Raw genomic sequence first — 23,103 nt, forward strand, 5'->3', positions numbered from 1 at the left:
CTCAGGCAAAAACAGACAGAAGAACATCTTTTACAGAGCTGTAGGAGAGGCAGGAAGAGAAGAGGAGGAAAAGATTACAGGATATATATGATGTGTGTGAAAACGGCACAGCAGGGAAACTCGGCACTGCCAGGTGAGAGTGTGTGACAGGAAGAGGAGGTGAGGAAACAGCCAATGTCTTTGTGTGTGCGTGTGTGAGTGTGTGTCTGTGCTTGTTGTATGCTGAGTGCAGGATGTCTGTGCACTTCTTTGGAAGTGAAATAGTGAAACAGATTATTTACTGTGAATAAGTATAGTGTATATATAGTTCAAACGTATGCAATGCATGTATAAATGTATGAATTATTTGAAGTATTTTTATTTTATCTTGTTTGTTTGTATGTATGCAGTATGTTCACTTTAATCAGATTAATAGCTTCACTGGCTCTCTGAAGCTCTACAAGTGACAACATGCTACAAGCTCAAATCTCATTGTCCCGTCTGGTTGTACTCACCTGCTCCTGTCTCATCTGCTCCATCCTGGGTGAGCTCATATAACCTTCCCTAGATCCATTACTCTTGAAAAATACTTTAACATTTAAATGCTGTAGTATAGGTTTAATATTTTCCTGATCATCATGAAGTGAAAACTTTAAAAAGGACACTCAATTGAATTAATATTACATTGCATGTGCATGAGCAGGTGGAATCGTCATATTTCCATATTTTCACCGATTTCTGTTATTGTATAAAATAAAACTAGAAAACAATGTACGAACTACTGCAGTAATCATAAAGACATATCCCGGACCTCTTATTTACTATCCGATCATACTCACCATCCTTTTAACTCACTCTGTACTGTACTATACTCGTTACTCCTCTACACCTGTATACTGTAATGATTTATAACACACCTATCCAGTTTCAACCAGAAGATTCTCTGTTCCCTTTTTAGAACATATCCTGCTATGGTTTCTTTCTTCCTCATGGAATTTCCCAGGGATTTCTTTTTCTTTTCCAACTCATCACTATCACTTCATGATTTTTTGAACAGGGATGTATGTACAGTACATCGCAAAGACAGTAAATACGTACAAATAAATTGAAAGTAGGCTATATTAAACTGAAAGAGGTTGAGATTGGTATACAGTAAATACATTATTGAAACATGTGGTTAGAAAGGCTGCTAATCAAATAATAGTTCTCATTTCCTCAAAAAACAAAAATATATATTCATGACATGGGATAAGCGGGCAATTTTTTTCGAACGATCTACAGTTCAGGTTTTTAGGATATAAAAAAAAAATAGAAATAATCATATTAGGTGGCACAGTGGCTTAGTAATTAGCACTGTAGGCGTGCACCTCAAGGGTCCAGGTTCGATTCCTGATGCCAGGAGTTTGCATGTTCTCCCCATACTGGGTGGGTTTCCTCTGGGTACTCTGGTTTCATCCCACAGTCCAAAAACATGCAGATTAGGCTAATAGTCTAATCCCAAATTGCCCATAGTGTGTCAATGAGCATGTGAGTGTATGTGTATGTGTCTGCCCTGTGATGGATTGGCACCATATCTGGGCTCCTATAGGCTCTAGGCCCCTGGTGACCCTATACCTAGGATAAAGCGGTATAGACGATGGTGATAATAATCATATAGGTTGAGAGTGCAGGCCACCAGGGGAAAATGTTTATATCAGGTATTTGCTTGTCTCTATTATGATAAAAATAAGAAATAATAAAAAAAAAATAAGGGCATTCATTTCATTTTTACATTAATTTTCATTTTACTCCTCCTGCCATCCATTTCAGATGGTTAAGAAGGTGATGATTCATTTCCTATAGCAGAAATTCTGACAGGAATTGTGGCTGGAAGGTAATTCTCAGGATTCAGCCAGATTTTATGACAGCCCATGTCACACTACATCATCTTACTGTTATTGATTATTTTGCCTAAGGCACTTCCTGAAAATATTCAATGATTATTGATGATTCACGAGAAAGTTTTTTTTTTTTTACATTTTTTAATAAATTCATGTACATATTATATAGTCTATTCAGTTGTAGTAAGTCATTAATTAGTAGCCTGTGTAAATTAAACCAGGATGGTATAAATAGTGAACATCCACTAAGCCCAGCTGTAAAAAATTTGACTTTTATGCCTTTGCTTGTCTGGATAATACCCCAGTCTCAGTGGGGTACTATTGCTCATTTGCAGTCAAAAATAGGATCGAACATCCCACTGTGTCAGCAGATTTTAAATGTCACTCCCCCTGTCGCAGGTAAATGTCACTGCTCCACCTACGTTCTTTCCTTAAATAAATTTTTAAAAAGTAAAATAGCCTCGCCTACAGTTTTTGTACAAACATAATTACTAAGGAGTCTGAATTGTTTATCGTGGTTAGTAGTGTAATAGTAGTATCAGATCAGGTAGAACTTGAAACAGATAAACTATATGGGCAAAGGTATTTGGCCAAATCTGTTAAATGTTGAATTCAGGGGTTTCCATCAGGCCCCTTATCCCCAGTGAAGGGCAACCTTAATGCTTCAGCATACCAAGACATCTTGGACAATGCTATGCTGCCAACTTTGTGGCAACAGTTTGGGGAAGGCCATTGTTTATTCAAACATGATTGTGTCCCAGTGTACAAAGCAAGGACTATAAAGACATAAGTCATGACCTCAACCCCATAAAGCACCTTTGAGATGAGATTGTGGACCAGGCCTTCTCGTCCAACATCAGTGCCTGACCATATAAATGCTCTACAGAATGAATGGGCATCAATTCCCACAGAAACACTTCACTTGTAAACAGGCTTCCAAGAAGAGTAAGCTGTTATAGCTGCAAAAGGTGAACCAACTCCATTTCAAAGTGAATGCATTTAGATGCAATTGTCATTGCAGGTTTGGCCAAACATTTCGGTTTATAATGTATGTCTATTTTCCAAAGCAAAATACACTTCTTCTAGTAGGCTGGTTAAACCATTATAGTGTTACATAAGGTTGTGGATTGGTTTGGGACTTAGAACCCAAGGAACATAAGTAAACTTTAACTAAGACTATTTCTCAACAAATTTTATTTCCGATCACCCAAATATTAGGTAGCATTATTCAAGCTAGCAGATGCTAAACAAGCTTAATCAAATTAAAACATGAATTTCTTTGGTTCTTAAATCCAAATGCAAAACGTAAGTACCAGGAGGTTTTTAAAAATGATAAACACAACAACAAATGACAGCAGCTCATTAAACCATATCTAGACTTCCATCTATCATAAATTGTGGCTCATAACTGAATCTTCTCTTTCAGTAATGCACTTCGGCTGACTAAACCTTGTTGGGCTTCCTATCGTAATTCATTGTGTAAGGGCAAAATTAGATTAGTAGAGACGCCACTAATGGTGGCTCTGGCTTTACAGAGGAAAATTGCACGAATTAGTTCTCAGAACCTCGGATATATTTCCCATGCGCCCTGTAAGCACAAATACACTTATGATGCTGCGGTTTTATAAGTCAGGTCATTACTTTTCTGCACTTTTGAAGGCTATTATGCCAGATAAACATTTTCCAGTACATTTGAATTTGTGAAATTCTATTTTTGGATTTCTAGCCAATGGAAAGAAAGGTTCCTGGTCTTGTAGGTAATTGCTGAGACACTAAAAGCTTGTGGGTAATTTGCATAACAGAGTAAAAGGAGGAGGAACAGAGGGGGTAGGAGAGATATTGATCAAGCAACAGTTTCGGCACCCAGATGCACACATTTTTCTTGCTTTATTATTTAAACAACCCTGTAATGAAAGGATCCAGACTCTAAAGAGGACCCATCCTCACCAGGGTAATATTGGATAAAGGAATTATTCTGTATTATGGTATTGTGAATAAAGATATTTTCACACATAGTTCATACCCAGGACCGAGTTTGGGCTAGTTTGGGGGGTAGAAGATAGAAGTATTCTAATATGTATTTCCCATGATGTTCTCAGTGCAAGCAATTTCCATGATCCAGTCATATGAAAGTCCGGTTTTATGTCTCAGCCACTATAATAACCCTTTCCCACTCCTCATCACAGAAGTAAAAAAAAAAAAGTATTAATAAAATAAAGTGACAGGTTGAACCAGTTACATTACTGATGCTGACTTACAGTACATTGAAAGTATTTAAACTTAACCAAATATAGTGAACTTTGGGTTTAAATTGCCTGAGTTACAAAAAGATTACCACAAAAGTGTACATTGACTTAAGACTCACTGGAGCACAGGACCATCTTCATGATTACAGCAGAAGTTCTTAGGTGCAAATATTCAGGATTCAGACAGGAATGTCTCAATGACATAAGGGTGAGATTGGGAATCTTTAAGCAGAAACAGAGTATCAGAAGAATTTTGATTATGACATTTTTGCAAACATTCTGTACATGATGCTTTTATGTTGCCTCAGCTCAACGCAAGATATCCTCGTATGCCAAAACCGAGGACAAGCTGTTGAGGAATCTTTTCAGCAAATACCAGAAATGGGTACGACCAGTGGAAACTCTGAATGGAACAGTACGGGTGAAATTTGGACTGGCCATCTCACAGCTGGTCGATGTGGTGAATACTTATTTACTTTGTATTGAATAGATAGAAGCATGAAGATGTTGCATGATCAAAAAAAAAAATTTATAAAAAGTTTATTTTAATATTTTAACCACTTTATTTAAAGGATGAGAAGAATCAGCTGATGACCACCAATGTATGGATGAAGCAGGTAATGTACTGTATAATGTTAAATCTCTACCATATTGACAAAGGCTTAAATATTACTTCAATTTTTTTTCCTCACAGTTAACTGGGTTAAAACATCAAGAAGAAAATTTTACCAGCAAAATCTTTTTTTGTTCCCTTCCTTCTCCTCCTCCACCCTTCACGCCTCCAAGCCCACATGTACTTTTTCCTGCCCTGACAGCTTTATGAAGATTGTATCTGCCCATTCCTGCTGGAGCTCCATTGCTCCCAGAGGGGTCAGGAGGTCATAGGTTGCCTGGCGCAATTTCTTACAAGATTAGCACGAGATAAAAATATGTTCTTTGGATTTTAAAATGGCTTAAGTGTTTATCCATCAGATGAAAGAAACAGCAGCAAAACTGTTTCTACTTGCTCCTGTAATCCTCTAGCAAAGAACATTTGAGTACTGAGCGAGGCAATGCTCAGAAGTTATGACCCTCAGAAGACTGCATCCAAAGATCAATAGAAAAATAAAATCTCCCTAAGCACTGATAACTGAAATTGCACTTCTTGTGTGGCTCAGATCAATCTAATATAAAGCCTTGTGTTCAGGAATGGGTTGACGCCAAGCTGCGATGGAACCCTAAGCAGTACCTGGGTATTACGTATATCAGAGTGCCATCTGACTTGATATGGATTCCAGACATTGTGCTATATGACAAGTATGTACATTCAAAAAATCGTTTTTTTTTTTTATTTTAAAATGTGCATGATTATCTCCAAAGATTTTATTATTATTATTATTATTATTATTATTATTATTATTATTATTATTATTCCAAAAACAACTTCTGTTTGTAGAGAGAATGCTAAACTAAATCATTCTTTTTTGTGGTGGTTTGAGAAAATAAATTTTCTACCCTTTTAGATAAAGAAGCAACTCACTAAAATACATTATAAAAAATAGGCCGGTCTGTTTAAAATATTTTAATTTCTACTATGCTAGCTACAGTAAGTGCTGTATTCAAAGCTGAGATCTGTGTTCAAAACACGGATTTAATACAGAAACCGTCTGTATTAAAAAGTCTTGTATAAAAAGGTTAAACGAACGGTTGCATGGATTTGCAGGCAGGCAGTAACGCCAACTCCACCATCTGTTGCCTGACATGCAAAAATTAGTTTTGGGCTAAACTATATGCAGTTTAATTGCACAATATGGATAGAAAACTGACTTGAGCAGCTGAGCAACATAGTGTGATTTTTTTTTTGCACAGTGAATGTTATGCTTTGTCAAGTTGTTAGTTACGTTCCATAGCAAAATAGACATTAGCTGCATCCATTTGGTTTAAAACTGGGATAAACAGAGAATTTTGTAAGCATCATATCAATAAACTGTTGTGGCTGCTGATATTTTGGCATGGCATGTTTGTTCATAATTTGCTGTCAAGCGATATCAAATTACAGCTTTCAGAGAAGTCCAACTAGTAATTATGAGTTAGATGAAGTTGTGAAAGCTTCTAGCTTGCAATTAGCATAATTCTGACACGGCACGAGCATAATTATTGGCAAACCCTCTGAACGGATGCAACAACTACTAAACAAGTCTAGACATTTAAGACTCTTTAACGCTAATGAATCGTTCCTCAAGCTTTAAAGTTAATAACCTCACATATAATTTTACACATTGCTGGATAATAAGCCTTTGCAAAGTAAAAAGAGCATAAGAGGTAAAAAGTATGTAGAAAGGTCATAAAAGATTCATTCTGTGCAAATCCTTATAAATGAATACTACATTTTTATGGGTATGCCATTAAATACCATATAACACAGCAGTGACAATGCAAATATTAGATTGTTAGACTTAGGAGTAAGTAGCATACATTAAGGTTAATTCCTTGATCGACTATACATTTTTAGGATTCTTATTATGTTTACACTTTTATTGTCCACAAGGAAACACTACCGATTTGTATGGTAGGTCTGACTAAAAGTAAGTTAAAGAAAAGTACTGATGTAATAAATAATGAAAAAAATTACGTTTTATTAGTGCAGATGGACATTTTGAGGCCACGGCAACTAAAGCTGTAGTGAAGCATGACGGCACTGTCTCCTGGACGCCACCCGCCACCTACAAGTCAGCCTGCACTATTGATGTCACCTTCTTTCCCTTTGACCTTCAGAACTGCTCCATGAAGTTTGGCTCATGGACCTACGATGGCTCACAGGTATTTTTGCCTATAGGGAAGTAATTATGGTGACATGGTGGTTTAGTGATTGGCACTGTCACCTTGCATCTCCGGGTCCTGGGATCGATTCACGTGTCGGGTCTGTGAAGTTTACATGTTCTCCCCCGCGCTTTGTGGGTTTCCTTCTGGTTCTCCGGTTTCCTCCCACAGTCAAAAGACATGCAGATTAGGCTAACTGGCATTCCCAAATTAGTGTGGGAATGTGTGTTTGAATGTGTATGTGAATGTTGACCAGAGGGCCTACCATGGTCATACAAGATATAAATAGAAAATTATAAAAAATGGTTTCCATTGGCCTCTATGGTCCCTAGTTGGACTACCATGGAAGTAGGATGTAACTGTCTGAAACAAGCTCATAGGATATTGATATATGTACTTTACTCTTTAACTCTTAGGTGGACATACTCCTGGAGGACGTCCATGTGGACAAGCGGGACTACTTTGACAATGGCGAATGGGAAATCGTGACAGCTACGGGAAGCCGTGGGTTAAGAATGGACACGACAGGCTCCTATCCCTTTATCACTTATTCCTTCATCATCCGGCGTCTGCCTCTCTTTTACACACTCTTTCTTATTATTCCCTGCATTGGGCTCTCCTTCTTGACTGTGTTAGTCTTCTACCTGCCTTCTAATTGTGGAGAGAAAATCTCTCTTTGTACATCGGTTCTCGTCTCGCTCACCGTGTTCCTCCTGGTGATAGAGGAGATCATTCCGTCTTCCTCAAAGGTATGCTTAACGTCCTAGGGCTTTGTTTGATATAAAGTGTAATATAACAGTTAGCTCTATCTGAGTAATCTGATTGGACAAGAAGCTTTCCAAGAGTTGGAATAATAGATTGAAGCAGCACTGTAAGGTTCTGCTACAGAATACAGAATATGTATAACTCTGCATAATTATTTGCTTGCGAACCATCACATGCATATGAACTTAAGAAACATCCAGTTCCTAATCGATAGGTTTTAATATGATGTTGGCCCACCATTTGCAACAGCTTCAACTCTTCTTGGAGGGCTTTACACAAAGTTTAGGTGTGTGTTAAAGGGAATGTTTGACCGTTTTTTTAGTATGCATTTAAAAGGTCAGATACTAATCTTGGATGTGAAGGCCTGGTTCATAGTGTCCACTCTAATTTATCCCAAAGGTGATCCGTCGGGTTGGGGTCAAAACTAAGCCAGTCAAGTTCTTTCACACCAAACTCGCTCATTGATGCAAAGTGATTTTGGAACAGGAAGGGGCCATCTCCAAACTGTCCCCACAAAGTTGTGAGCATAAACTGTCCAAAATCGCATTATGCTAAAGCATTAAGAGCTCCTTTAACTTGAAGTAAGGGGCTTAGGCCATCTCCTGAAGAACAACCCCACACCAGTTCCAACATGATTACTCACCATGCAGTGCACAAAGCAAGGTCCCTAAAAACATGGAAGTTTGGGGATGAAGACTGGCCTTAACAGAGGCCTCAATCTGATAGAACACCTTTGGGATGAATTAGAATAAAAACTGTGATCCATGCCTTCTCGTACAACATCAGAGGTTTAAAAAAATTTTAAGTAGAAATGTGGTTGCAGATAAATGTAGAAACAACATCCTTTATAACTTTTCATAGTGCTACATATTGGTTTGATGGCATGCAGTCCTTTACACCCTGAATTTCCTCCTCTAAGGTCATCCCACTTATTGGCGAGTATCTAGTCTTCACCATGATCTTTGTCACACTCTCCATCATCATCACAGTCTTCGCCATCAATATTCACCACCGCTCTTCTTCCACGCATAATGACATGGCACCCTGGGTACGGCGTGTCTTCCTGCACAGTCTACCGAAACTGCTTTGCATGCGCAGCCACGTGGACCGCTACGCGGCGACAGGAGGGAGTCATCGAGCTGGAGGAACAGCAGATCTAGACTGTGGAAAGAGCTTAAAAGAAGACAGCAGCCTTCTGCTAGACTCAGCAGCACACAAACTTCAAGCAGCACTGGAGTCGATCCGATACATCACTCTGCATGTGGTAAAGGAGAATGAAGTCAGAGAGGTAAGAAGAATGGCTCTTAGTCGGTTTCTCTTACTGGGGAGTAAGTAATCTGTTGATGTGACTGATGGTCCTTGTTGCTAACAGTAACATGTATCACTTTCCACTGTGTTCCATGTTTGACTTCTTCCATTTGTGAGATTGTTTAATATTGATTGATTACTTATACATTGAAACTAGGTATCAGACAAATGAGAAGATTCCTGTACAACTCATACTTGTATACATCTATTTATAAGTAAGTTTCTAATGACCACATGCCAATTCGTTAGCCAAAATTTGGGTATGAGCTGTGTTGTATTCAATTTTCCACATAAATAATATCACTCAACTTGCACCTGACTTCACAACGCCTGTCAGCCATGATCCCGCCCACTTCTAGGGGCGACATTACTTACTGGATGCAAGCTCCAAAACCCACTTTCTAAACCAGTCACGTTATCACTTTAAACAATTAAACCTATATAATAACTCTGTCATCTTAAAACCACTTTGTCTCCTAAATAATTGCTTCTATGTCGGTCCAAATTGCCTCTGAACCATCCATGTTGTGTTTAACGATGAATGCAAAACACATAATTGCATAATATAGATGCAATTATTTGTATACCTTGAACATAATTACCAGCAAAAATATGTAGTAGCCTAATGTCGATTTATGGTGCTTCTGCCGTCCACTGTTGTGACTGACATCATGGGAGTCACGTGCCTGCAAAAGGTCAATATATTCTCTACTCTCTGATTACCTGTTGCAGATGAGGTAGAGTTTATGATGAATTTATGCTTAGAAATCCACATACTGTACATTTTTGTGTATTTCTGATCATGAAAAGGTTGTATAGCATTTGTGCATGCTAATTAATCCACCCAGTAATCAGCTAACTTACTGTACTGTATATTGTTGCATCTCGTCACAGGTTGTTCAGGACTGGAAGTTTGTGGCACAAGTTCTAGACCGCGTCTTCCTGTGGGTCTTCTTGTCAGTGTCTGTGCTAGGTTCTGCTCTGCTTTTCATTCCTGTCATTTACAAATGGGCCAAAATCATTGTTCCAAACAATGGTAATCACAGTAGCTAAGCACAGAAAGTTACCGTGGTGTGTTGAGAGCTCTTCATTTTTATACATATAACAGCACAGGGAAGAATATTTTCTGTCTTTGTTAAGATTGATTGTTTGGTCGATTGATCAATATCAGAGAACCCAGCATTATACAGCTTTTCTGTACAATGCAGGTAACCAAAGGACAAGACATACATTAGTGAGGATACTGTAGCATGAAACAGAATGGATCTTTTTTCCCACTTTTTACTAAGATGACAGTTACTTAAACAAAATTATGCTTTCATTTTGCAATCAATTCTTTAAAATACTGCAATTTTTTTCTCATATATGACAAACTTTGTACATGATTATAATTTTGGGATAGAATGCCAAAAATAAATAAAAATCAAGATGATTGATCTTCTTCTATTATAAATTTCTTAAAAGGTTGAAAAAACTCTAATGCACAATTAAAATACTACTTAAACCTAAATGATTTTTACTAATGTATATCTTTCTTGTGTTTGTTGTCAGACTTATGATCATTAAATTTTTTTTATGAATGTGCTGGCTTATTTCTTTATTGGAAATAAAGAATTATTATTTTGACTTTATGACTTTAATTATTAAATAGTGTGCTTAGACAGGACACAATAAATAAATAAAAGGTTATGTTTCTTTATGTTTCTTTAAAAGTCAGAGGCATGTGGTGAATAAATAAATGTACAGTACTGAGATGGATGAGGTACGCAAGGCAAGTGCAGCATAAATGTAAACATTCACTTTTTTACCTTCCGATTTCAAAAGTTGAATTTCTTAATTCTTTCCTTTCTACACTTTAAACAGTTGATATTAGGATGTATCTGCTACTTATGCACTGTAAAGCCTTCATAATAACTCTAATGTGAGGTGCTGCTTGTTAATTGGTGAATTGGAGGCTGGTAACTCTAAATGAGCTTCTCCTCTGCAGCAGAGGTACGTTTTGGTCTTGCTTTCCTGAGATGTTCTTTATGAGCACCAGTTTATCATGGTGCTTGATGCGTTTTATAAATGCTCTTGACATACTTTTCTCGTTAGAATTATTCCAGAATAACTGACTTTTGTGTCTTAAAATAGCATCTGACTGCTGCTGTTATTGTGATTACTGAATTGCCTAATTCCATATGTGTTGCTTAATTTTTTTTTTAACTCTAGTATATTGAATTAGAGGGTGTGTCTAAAACTTTGACAAAAAAAAAAAAAGCACCAACCACATTTCATCAGGAAGCAAAACATAAAGAGATGAGGGGTGACTAAAGAAAGTAATACACATGCTGTATATTTCTATATTACTGAAATGCATTTCTAGATGCAGGAGTGCACTTAATTGTATACCACTAGATGTGTGTTCTAATTGATTGTGTTAATTTAGCACTATTCTAATTCAACTCTATTATATTGTTCATGTTTTCAGGAAATACTCCCTCATTTAACACGATTTAAATATTAAAACCAATGGAACTATTCTATACAAATAAGTCTACTGCGTCATCTAGCGACTTTTTTTGTACCGTTGATTACTTTCCCCTGAACACAGTTGGCAGCGGTGAGATTAAGGTTAAACAGAAACACCGCCTCCTCTAAACACACTCCATGAAAACACTGGGAACACCAGCAGTGTCGGAGTACACACTCGGGACCAACTCAACTCGTCAGAAAGAGTAAGTTTAGTGTGTTTATTTACTGGTGAATGAAAAATATATAGATTTTTTTTTGGTAATATTATTATTTTACTTTAAAGGCTGTGTTTGAGTAACGATGCGTTTCCGGGGTTTACTTCTCACCGAGTCAGCACGCTGTAATAACACTTACTGTAACTGTTTCACTGTACATTCCCACATTTTATATCGCTGTATTTCAGAATGGATAAGTTTATTAAGTGTATCTTCGACAGGACTTGGTTTGGGTTTGTTCATGAAGGCGTTTATCTTTTTATTATTATTATTATTATTTTTATGTAGCTTCCAGTGTAAATTATACGTACGTAATTACCACACTTAAAATTTTTTTATATTTCATTATAACGTTGTCACCAGATGTTAATTAGCCTTCAATAATTGCAAAAAAAAAAGGGGAGAATCAAACTGTGTTTATATAACCAACTGCTGTTTCACATCGCTTCCTGATTCATGCTGTGAAGAGAGCCTGATAATCAGGGTTGCCAGGTCTCTGCAAAATCTCCTAAACTGACATTCTAAAGGGTACTGTAAATATTACCACATACTGTAGGTTTTATTATTATTATTATATTAAAAATTGTATAATGGAGCTTAGTGGTTAGCACTTGTTGCCTTGCATCTCCAAGGTCCTGGTTTGAGTCCCACCTCGTGTCTGTGTGCATGGAGTTTGTATGTTTCTCTGTACTTTGTGGGTTTTCTCTGTGTACTCTGGTTTCCTCCTACAGTCCGAAGACATGTAGATTAGGTTGATTGGCGTTCCCAAATTACCCGTAGTGTGTAAATGTATGTGTGTGAGCTCTGCACTAGATTGGCACCCAGTCCAGGGTGTACCCTGCCTCATGCCCAGTCTCCTGGGATAGGCTCCATGCCCCCACACCGTACACAAGATAAAGCGGTATAGACGGTGAGTGAGTGAGTAGTAATATGATGAAATACACATCAAAATGTGTTACATTTTAGAGCAGTTAGGGCTTTTATTAATGCATATATTTAAGGCTATAATGCATTATTCATACTTTCTGCCTATAATAAAGTTGTTTTTTTTGTTGTTGCATTGCTGTATTTTATTTATTATATCAAGGCGTAGAGATACACAGTGTCTCAAATCCTTTTTTTCATCACAACATACAGTATGCAATATAATAAAATACATTTTATTTCATTTTAACCAACTATATAAACATAGCTGAGCAAAAACTTATTCGATAGACTTTTGAAAACTTTTTTTTTTATTGTTGTCAAAAACCCTTAAACCTCATTTACAGATTAAAATGATAAAAACACTTATTCTTAAATAAACTCAAATAAAGTAAGAAAACTAAATTATAAAAAACAATATTGTCTAGGTGGATATTTGTGATCAGACTTTTTAAACAAATTATTGTAAAACACACACACACACACACACAAAACATCATTTACAGATTACAATTATAAATACTCTTATTCCTAAACATATACAATTGGTTTTTTTTATTAAAACAATAACAAAAAACAAATATTCTCTAGGCAGATATTTTATTTATGACTAAACTTTAATTTAACTTTAAAGTTTAATTTAACTTTTTAATTTTTATTAATGTTTTACTTTTTTATTTAACTCGAACTATAATTTTGTTAATACAAGGGTGATTTACAAATTATCCGCACTCTGGCTTTAGATTATATTTTAATAAATGTTTAGAACAGACATCTCCTTTTGTCCTTTTGTTAAAAAGCTTTTTTCATCAGAAGTGAATATTTGCCCTCGTAGGGCTGCTTTCAGCGGACCAAACAGGAGAAAGTCTAAAGGAGTGAGATCAGGTTATCAGCCGTGGACGTAGACTGGTGTCCGGCTCCTTCTTGTAAGAACTACCTTGCAAGGCTTTATTCATTTATACCCGCTTTTCCGGCAAAACACTTTTAATAAATATTGTCACCAGGTACATCATCAGACCACAAAAAAAAAAAAAAACGAATAACTGCACACTGCTCCTTTTCCATTAGTGAGGCATTCGTTTTTGCTCGCACTGCAGTTACAAATGAACTGATGCAACACGGTCACACCTGCAATGCAGTGACTGGGAAGACAAAACCCTTGAACGAACGGACAACAGAAGTCTTGATATAACCAAAGTGGAGATAAAAAATGTAAATTGTTCAATGATCGTAACTGTCATTCTCATGAAAATATGAAAACCTGAAAAAGTGTATTTTTCTAAAATGCTAACTTATTAAAATATTGGAACATTAATTTGACATGGTTATAGACACCACAAACAAAATGCTTTAATTTAAGCAACAATTTTACATGTCATATGCTTACACAGGTTATAGAAGCTTATACCAATTTTAGTATTAAGCTTATACCATTTAAGAAATGTGCATAATTTGCAATTATTATTGTTAATTGTATAACGCAAAAAAATGGCCATTATTGGGGCACACATAAAACCAATTTTTCTAAAACAGCTGAAGTTAACAACCTGAATTTTTTTTTTAATGGAAGCAAGATTGGTCACTTCCAAATTGCATAAACTTTAGAAGTAGCTTCTTTGGCACACACATTTTCTTTATTATATGTATAACAAAAAAAAAAAGAAAAAAAAGATCAGCACCAATTCTGTGTTTTGGCTGACCTGTAAGTGTATTGGTGTTTCTTACTTCCTCCAACATGTAAATCATTATGTGAATGTGTGTCCAAGGTCATGGTCTGGTGTGTACTGTAGGTCACTGTGTTCCAGGACAGGTCTATGGTGTCCCTGACCAGAATAAAGTAGGTAACAAAGATGAATAAATAACTGCTATCAGATGTTAGGTGTGTTGATTTATTTACAGCTGTGTTGGTTAAGACCAGCCAAAATATTCAAAAAGAAATACTGTGTCATCAAGAGAAAGAAGGATGTGTACAGTTTAGAGTGATGTACTGCTTGCTTAACTAATACACCATTCAGCCGTAACATTAAAACCACCTAGGTTTTGGGCTCACCTTGTGCCACTTTAGACCTCATGGTCAGGATGGTGGCAGTGGATCCTTTGTGTGATCTGGGTTGTGGGCTGGGGCATCTGTGGATCAGATTTGTCTATCCGGTGCACCCCGTGACTACTTAATCAGGTTTGGGTCTGGGAACTTTGGAGGCCGGGTTGGCGACCTTGGGCTCTTTGCATGTTGTTTAGTTTACCTGGTGGCGGTCGCAATCTTATGGCTGAACTGTTTAGGTCAACAACAAAAAAGATGACTGCTCTTTTGGCATATTTTTAAGTGACAGCTCATACTAGTTAAAATCCAGGGCTCCTATTCAAAATGCATGAGAAATCAATGCAGTGTCTACTTTTCTAAAAGTTTTTTTTTTTTTAGAAGTCCAGTATAATAATGCTGAACCCGTCACCATGCCAACAAACAGAAGAGAAAAAGATGACTGAATTCACTGAAAAGCTGAATTTATCGATCAGCTCCAAGCTCATGAGGCATTTCAGTATCGGAGCTGACAGGCGCATTACTTTCCCGAAATGTCAGCCTCGCTGAGTATGCGGTCTGTTTCTTAATGTCAGTCGTGTCAGACGTAAACATCACCAAGACTTCACTTTTGAACAAATGTTCAGGCAGGTCCAGCAGAAATCACTGATGTTTTACAGATCTTGTGTCTGTTAGAAAGCCGGGTTTTATATAAACAGCAGAGTTAAAAGGTCTGAGACCACAAAGAAAATCCAAGGTTTCTTTTTTTTTTATTATTATTTAAAACTTATAAACCGATGGTTTTAGAATTTTTTTAAATATTTAAAACATAGAAAGTAAATGTTTCTTAGTCCCTCCTTAAATGTAAACAAAGGTGACATGTTAACTGCTTTGCACAAAAGATGACATTTTCCTTGTGTCTAAAGTTTTTCTATTGTTATTTTTCTATTGTTGAGGTTTTTACAATCATATAAAGTCCATGACATAAACGCACACTGCCATTAAAGCAAAGAGGTATGTACCCAAATACTCTGAAATATTTACATACATTTTAGAGTTTCTAAGATTTTACTTTTCACTCAAGTTCAGCAGAGCATAATATAGAATCCCTAATGTAATTGTGAAAATTTAAGCATTTTCTACAAATGAACATAAAAGATATACTCTCTTTGCCACAGCTATTGTCACATTACTTACTCCTAGTCTCTGGTGGTTTTAGGGTGCTTTTACGCTAGAGACTCAGGCACAGATCCAATGCAAACACGAGATCATGCTTGGTGTGAAAGCATCCTTATTGGCGAAACATTCTGTTCACATGCACATATGCAGTACTGTGCAAAAGTCTTGAGCTGCGCTTCACTTACTCATATTTTGCTTTTTAAAGAGCCAGACTTTCTTGTATGTTTAATGTATTCTTGAGGAACAGCTCTCCAGGCTTCCTGAAGGATTTTTTTTGGCTCTTGTTTTTGGCATGTCCCTTGTTTTCAGTCCAGTCCCAGTACCTGAGCAGGTTCAGAGGAATGCTTTTTGTTTGTTCAGTTACACAGTGACCGTTCACCATTCAGGAATAGAAAAATTATCGAACTTAAGTCATGAACCAGTAAGAAACAGATGATCAGGCCGGTGATTAGTATATTGGTGATGCTGAATTCTGAATGCCTGGAACAGACGAGAGGGCACATGAAGGTGAGCCTGAGGTTGTTATATACAGTAAGAGCCCATTTTAAAATCATATCTTAAGGCACTTTGCAGCCTGTCGCAGTAAAACATTTGTTCCCTGTTCTTTAATTTAATGTGTATCATTTAATTTTATTTAATATGAATAAATGAGGATGGCTGTAGACTTTTGCGCAATGCTGCATGCTATTCAGTTACAGAATGGACAGTTCCTGTCACACAGTTGTATATTCTTTAGTGAAGCCCAAAATTAACATCTTCATCGTCTGCTTACTATAGATATTACATTAACTTTATTCAAATCCAAAGTTAAAGTTTTGCCTTTCTTGTCAAACTTGCCAAACAATGCTGGTGAGAAAAACTTGTGATATTGGATCAGATTTTCCAGTCAAGTGAGGAACATTAAGGTCAGAGAGACATTTACAATTTTACATTAATGGCATTTTTGGCAGGCGCAACTAACATTTATCTCATTACATATCTGAGCAGTTGAGGGTTAAGGCCTTGCTCAAGGGCGCAGCAGTGGTATCTTGGTGGAGCTGGGGGACATGCTGTATGATCCTGGTCTAGGTGAAAATCTATTTAAAACAAAGTTGAATTAAAGGTTTTTAACTATTGGTTGTTATTTTTGGCTTATTCTTGACTATGCAGTAAGCTGTAATTAATTTCATTGATGCTGTTCTTGTATAGATTATTTCAAAATTGTAGCATGTTTTTGTTTTTGCAGCAGTGCTACATATTTGTCCATTAAACTGGGCCCAGACACTGAGACATTTATCTTGTTCAGGGTTGTTGTATATCCGAAACATATCCCAGAAACAGACTGGGACTAATTCAGGACGGGATGCCAGTCTATCACATGTACACGCATTCACACACACTTATTTACACCTAGGTGCAATTTAGAGACACCATTCCACCTACTGGTGTGTTTTCGGGGAGGTGTGAGGAAAATGATGAACCCAGAGGATCAAGTGGCGTTATGAAGATACAGTGGAGATATACACAAGAGCTTAGAAGAAAAGTACCTATAGCAAAACATATAAATAAAGCCAGAAAGCTAATGAACTCAAACAATAATAAGCCAAACCGAGCGCTAGGAAGAAGAAAACAAAGGAACGAAGGGACTAAGGACTAGAAATCAACAAGCAAAAGGTTTCCCAAGGGAAAGACAAGGACAAGATTTTAGGTAGGCTGAAGAAGCTAATGAGAGCTCACGAGACAAGACGCAGGTGCAGAAAGCCAGGCAGCAAGTGTGAACGGGGCGAGGTTCGAGCAGAGAGGAAACCAGGAAGTGGGAAAAACAAGATCATCTTTTACAGTGCTGTGAAAAAAATTTTTTTTGTTCATATTTGTTACTTTTAAATAATTAAGACGACTTAAAGCACTGTGATTAAATCACAATCATAGTTCATTCATGATTTAGCAAGGGGGGGCATCCAGGCAGGTTTGGACAACGTTTTCACTTAAAAAATCGTCGTGTTATCTTTATGTGATATTAACATTATATAATCATAATCTTAATAATTTTAGGGGGACAAATATGCAAAAAAAATCAGAAAGGGGTGAAATACCTTTTTACGGCACTGTATATGCTTAATTAATTAGAAAGACTCAAGACATACCGAGTGTGTTTTGCGTTCTGTAAGTAAACCTGCAGACAAAAAGTGAGGTCATGCAAAGTCATGTTTTTAGTCATGAATTAATTATGGTAAATCCTTCACATTAACATTTCAGGTACATTCAGCAATTTTTGTTAAAATCATTTGTTTAAATATCAATTAATAATTAGAGTATAAGGTATAACACTTTAGAAAAAAATAATTTTCAAATGTTTCTAATGCCTTAGATAATGCATTCATCAAAATTATTGTGCACTTAACCATCTCTCCTTTCTTTTCTCTTTTGTTCTTTGTCACAGTTCTGCGTGATTCACATGTTGATGACTGTAAAAGATGTCTACCGCCATTTCGCCAATCCTCATCATCCTGACCTTGGCAGGCTCTATTCACTGCGGTAAGATCCTGGTGTTTCCTCACGATGGCAGCCATTGGGTTAACATGAATATATTGATACAAGAGCTGCACTCCAGAGGTCATGATGTCACGGTCCTCCGAGCAGCTGACAGCTGGTACGTCAAAGAGCAATCACCCTACTACCACTCCATAACCATCGACTTCTCAGTGGGGGGAGACGCAGCTTTCTTCAAGACCTTTGTCTCCAGACAGCTGCAGATTCGCCGGGAAGGAAGCTCCATCTGGACTCAGCTGAGTCTGGACATGGAGCTGGGGAGCAAGTTTTTCGAAATGCACAGGAAGATATGTGAAATGGTCATCTGTATAATCGAGGATCTAAAACTGATGAGTACTATCAGAGAAGCGGGGTATGATGTGATGCTGACAGATCCTGCGAACGGTGGAGGAGTCGTTCTTGCGCATTATCTGCACTTGCCTCTCGTTTTTAACGTCCGTTGGACGGTACACGGAGAGGCGCAATTCGCGATTGCGCCCTCGCCCTTGTCGTACGTCCCATTTCCTTTATCCATGCTAACAGATAAGATGACATTTTTTCAAAGGGTATATAACATGCTCTTCTATCACCTCAGGCTCTTCTTTTACAAGCGTATTGTAGGTCCTCATTACACCGCTTTGTGTAACCGCTACTTCGGTCCAGATGTATACTATTTCGAATTATTCCAGGCAGCTGATATCTGGCTCATGAGAGTCGATTTCGTTTTCGAGTTCCCCCGGCCGACGATGCCGAACGTCGTTTACATGAGTTGTTTCCAATGCAAACCTCCGAAAGCCCTACCGGATGATTTGGAAGACTTTGTGGAAAGTTCCGGAGAGCACGGCGTGGTCATTGTATCAATGGGGACGCTGGTTGGACAGCTTCCTGACTACATAGCGGACGAAATGGCTGCCGCTCTCGCTAAGCTCCCTCAAAAAGTGATCTGGCGATACTCTGGGAAGAAACCATCCACTCTCGGGAATAACACCATGCTGAGGGACTGGTTGCCCCAGAACGATCTTCTTGGACATCCCAAGACGAAGGTTTTTGTGAGCCATGGTGGGACAAATGGGATTTTAGAAGCTATTTATCACGGCACTCCAATCGTCGGCCTCCCTGTAGTTTTTGATCAACAGGACAATCTGTCGAGGATGAAATATAAAGGCGTAGCACAGGTCGTAGATATAGCCACTATAAATCAGAACGTGTTTCTCAAGGCTATACTGGAAGTCCTTAATGAGCCTTCCTACAGTACAAACATGAACAGGCTGTCCAGGCTTCTCAGAGACACGCCTATACAACCCATGGACAATGCCATGTTCTGGATTGAGTTTGTCATGAGACACAAAGGCGCTGCGCATCTACGAACAGAGTCTTACAAAATGCCTTGGTACGTGTACTACAGTGTGGATGTTATAGCGTTTTTACTGTTTGTCGTATCCTGTGCAGTTTTCCTAATCTTTAGTGTAATCCGATGCTTGTGCTGCAGGGCATGTAGTAAAAAAAGAGTAAAGCAAGACTGATATTACACAACAAAATCCCAGATCATAGGAGCACAAAGTTTCAATCAGTACCAATTTTGTGCCTGTTAGTACATAAATGAGGTATTACCTAATAATGTGAGGAAAATACAGTATATTGTTGTGCACTGTTGTGTTTTGTTTTATGAAAATTAAATGAAATGTTACTTTTGCAGATAGGAAATATGTAAATACAGTAAAGAAAATGGTATTATGATATGCTGGATTTTACTGTGTACATCTTTTAAGTAGAGTTACTGCTGAAACCGATAATAGTTTATTTTACTTAATGCCAAATTTGTATGTCACTAATTTGATTAACAGTTATTTAAGTTACCAATTGCTTAAATCTTTAGTTAAAAGTTAAATTTTCAAGTGAAACTGGGACTTGTGAATAAAACGTAAAACTAATTGACATTTACAGAACACAGTACAGTAATGGGACTCTTAGCTACAGTAAAACATTTCAATGGTGCATGCGTTTTAAAGAAAGCGATACGTCTGTGAATGACTATGCCGGAGGTGGCTCGGAGCTCACTGCAGTTGTCCCTGTAAACATTCAGCGAGTGGAATGATCCTTAAAAAACAAAGAGATAACTTGTCGCCAACTTTTGGAAAATATGCATTTGTCTGTAGGACCTGTACACACAATTATTTACCAACAACACTTGAACGTTACTGGGCTGAGAGTAATTGCCCCATACAGTCCTGACCTCGCTCCAAGCCATTTCCAGGCACGCACTTCAATAATGGCTCTGGTGTACTGAGAGAACTTAATACCTTGATGGTGCATTAGTGCATTAGTGTAGCAGGTAAGTCCCAGTTTGACTTGAACGCCCCTTGTACTAAGAGACTTGTTTATATCATGACACTACAGTATGTCTTTGAGATGTTCATTTAACATTTATTGGGAGGAGTGTTCAGTGTCAGTGCTTTGTAACAATTGGAGATTAAGTTTTCTCTTTATTAACATAACAAGCTACATTTTCTGGCTAATTGACTTCGTGGGGAAAAAAGGTGCTGGTACTTTAATAACATAACTGTTAACTGGTTTTGCCAACGATTATTCATTCATTTATTCATTTTCAAGCACTTTTTCTTGCTCAGGGTTATGCTATGTCTGAATATGTACTATAAATGAATTTAAGGTAATATGTCTTGTTCAGTAAGAAGTACAAAAATGTTAGTATTGGTAAATTCCTGTGGTAGAAGAGGAATAAAATCCTTTGGGATGTATGATGAGTAAAAACAGAGTCACACACCCCCTGTTTTGTATTATTCCTTACTTGGTACATTATGTGTTTCACTTAATTGTATTTGTGACTCCAAAAATGTAAAATGAACAAGATTTTGTGCAGAAAAAATGCAATGGCTTTGGAATCTTACAATTTCCGTTGTAAATAGATTTTCGAATATTATTGTTTTCCTTAATAATTTTCCACTTTATATAAAAAAAGAAAAATCTTTTCACTGTTTATTATATATACGTGAGGAGTAAAAAACCTTCCGCACTTTGTCTGTAGAATTCATGTTACTTAACATTTAGAAAAGGCAAAGACATTTTTCGACATAATCTCCTTGCTTTTCAATTCACTTTGTCTGTCTGTCAACAAGCTTTTGTATTCCCTCATTAAAAAAGTATTTTAGGCTGAGCTGCGAGCCACGAATGCACTGCTGTCTTCACTTCTTCATCAGAAGTGAATCTTCGTCCTCGTAGGGCTGCTTTCAAGGGACCAAACAGATGAATGCTTTATTTTTTAGGAGGATGCTTTAACACCTCAAAATGAAGTGTTTGCAGAGTGTCAACTGTGGGGACAGAAGTGTGCGAAGTCAAGCAAGGTCACAACACCCTTAATCTGAAGTTTAGGCTTTAGCTCCTTCAATGAGCGTAAGCGTCAATTTTCAACTTTTTCTTGGTTGGTGCTTGATGAGTTTTGATTGATTGAGTTTTCATTTACTCTTAGGCTCGTAGTGATGATTCACCAGTGAAGATTACCTTTAAGAAACTTTTACTTTTGTTGGAGTATTGGTCCAAATTTTGTTTGCAGATATACAAACGCTTCTTTTCATGCTTTTCTGTAAGTTGTTTTGGAACCAGGTATACTCTAAAAAAAAAATATACTAACTGTGTATGTGGGTGTAGTGTGTATGAATCAGCCTTTCACAGTGTGTTGAAATCAAAAGGTTGTGGTTGACTGGTATGCATTAAGAATAAACTAAGAGTGAAATAAAAATCCCTCAAACCCAACTCCAGCTGTAGCCTTATTGTTATTACAGCGCAGGGTGAAAAATTGCTTAGAAATATAAGCATCGACAGTAAAAGGATTTTTAAAAGATTTTTTTTTACAGTGATATGACCTTACACACCCTTCTACATGACCAAGGCTTACTGATTTGATTTTAATTGATCTGGTTGTATAACTGAACAACTAAATCTCTAATTGTAGCTTTAAATTCTTCCACCTTCGTCAAAGAAGTTATATTCGGATTAATCCATGATATTACTGTAGCAACGTTTAGCATTCTTTAAAGCATTCACGAGTTTCTATCCTTTAAAAAGAGTTGGCAACATCCTGAGGCGCAATGACGGACCCCTGCGAGCGGAGCATCAGCTGCAGAAGCGTGGCACACTCTCCGCTCGGTGGCACACAGCGGTGTTCCTGAGGACGTCATTGCCAAGAACTGAGCGTCCAGAAAAAGCAGAATAAGCAGCGTGACGGTGAGCGAGGAGCTGAGGATGGACGTGATCTGGAGGAAGGGAGGCTGGCAGCCCTGCATGAGCACACATGTAATGGAAGCTGGAATGCTTTGAGATGGTAAAGTAGCCTCAGGAAAATGTCTGGTTCCATACCGGACTGCCTACACTGGAGCTCCACCAGCTTCTCCAAACCTGAAGGCCGTATTAGACACAAGCATCGGTGCTGCAGAGTTCTTTTTTTTTCACTGCCTGCTTCCTTCCCATGCTACAGTACAATAAATCCAATATGCACCCGCTAATGATTCAGGATAACCAAGAATAACCTTTGCAATGGGCGTGTTTGTAGTTGTGTACATAATGTTCATAACGTGCCAAACCTTTTGGCATTTCATACGTGCTAACACACTAACACACCCATAACACATAATCAGCAGTGTTTGAGAAGAAGAAATATGAAATAAGGCAGCGTGTATCATTAAGATAGACAAGGTGAATAATTTACTTTCATCCTTTTTGTTAATGCATTTGAAGGAGAACTAAGCGCAGTGTGC

At 37.5% G+C, this 23,103-nt stretch overlaps 2 protein-coding genes across 3 annotated transcripts; both read left to right on the top strand.

Moving 5' to 3' along the window:
• Positions 1-421: 421 nt before the first annotated feature.
• On the top strand, positions 422-10,324 carry chrna5 (cholinergic receptor, nicotinic, alpha 5). Its single transcript, XM_053500239.1, has 8 exons — positions 422-523; positions 4,414-4,565; positions 4,678-4,722; positions 5,292-5,401; positions 6,727-6,904; positions 7,321-7,653; positions 8,589-8,957; positions 9,872-10,324. Exons 1-8 carry the CDS (start codon positions 451-453, stop codon positions 10,028-10,030), a joined length of 1,419 nt encoding a protein of 472 aa, XP_053356214.1. The 5' UTR covers positions 422-450; the 3' UTR covers positions 10,031-10,324.
• A 1,224-nt stretch (positions 10,325-11,548) lies between these two features.
• On the top strand, positions 11,549-21,513 carry LOC128527719 (UDP-glucuronosyltransferase 2A2-like). 2 transcript variants are annotated; one of them, XM_053500237.1, is made up of 2 exons: positions 11,549-11,694; positions 18,246-21,513. In XM_053500237.1, the coding sequence occupies exon 2, from the start codon at positions 18,280-18,282 to the stop codon at positions 19,855-19,857; it is 1,578 nt and encodes a 525-aa protein (XP_053356212.1). In that variant the 5' UTR covers positions 11,549-11,694; positions 18,246-18,279; the 3' UTR covers positions 19,858-21,513. The 2 variants fall into 2 exon arrangements, with proteins under 2 accessions (XP_053356212.1, XP_053356213.1); XM_053500238.1 differs by lacking the exon at positions 11,549-11,694 and adding an exon at positions 14,295-14,471.
• Positions 21,514-23,103: the final 1,590 nt, after the last annotated feature.

This window comes from Clarias gariepinus, chromosome 7, assembly GCF_024256425.1.
Source record: "Clarias gariepinus isolate MV-2021 ecotype Netherlands chromosome 7, CGAR_prim_01v2, whole genome shotgun sequence".
Classification (NCBI taxonomy): domain Eukaryota; kingdom Metazoa; phylum Chordata; class Actinopteri; order Siluriformes; family Clariidae; genus Clarias; species Clarias gariepinus.

Excerpts from the sequence above, each read along its gene's own strand:
- chrna5 (XM_053500239.1), top strand. The coding sequence starts at position 451 with ATGCTACAAGCTCAAATCTCATTGTCCCGTCTGGTTGTACTCACCTGC. Across the intron at positions 4,723-5,291 it reads CCAATGTATGGATGAAGCAG|GAATGGGTTGACGCCAAGCT; the intron begins GTAATGTACTGT and ends CCTTGTGTTCAG. Across the intron at positions 5,402-6,726 it reads GACATTGTGCTATATGACAA|TGCAGATGGACATTTTGAGG; the intron begins GTATGTACATTC and ends ACGTTTTATTAG.
- LOC128527719 (XM_053500237.1), top strand. The coding sequence starts at position 18,280 with ATGTCTACCGCCATTTCGCCAATCCTCATCATCCTGACCTTGGCAGGC.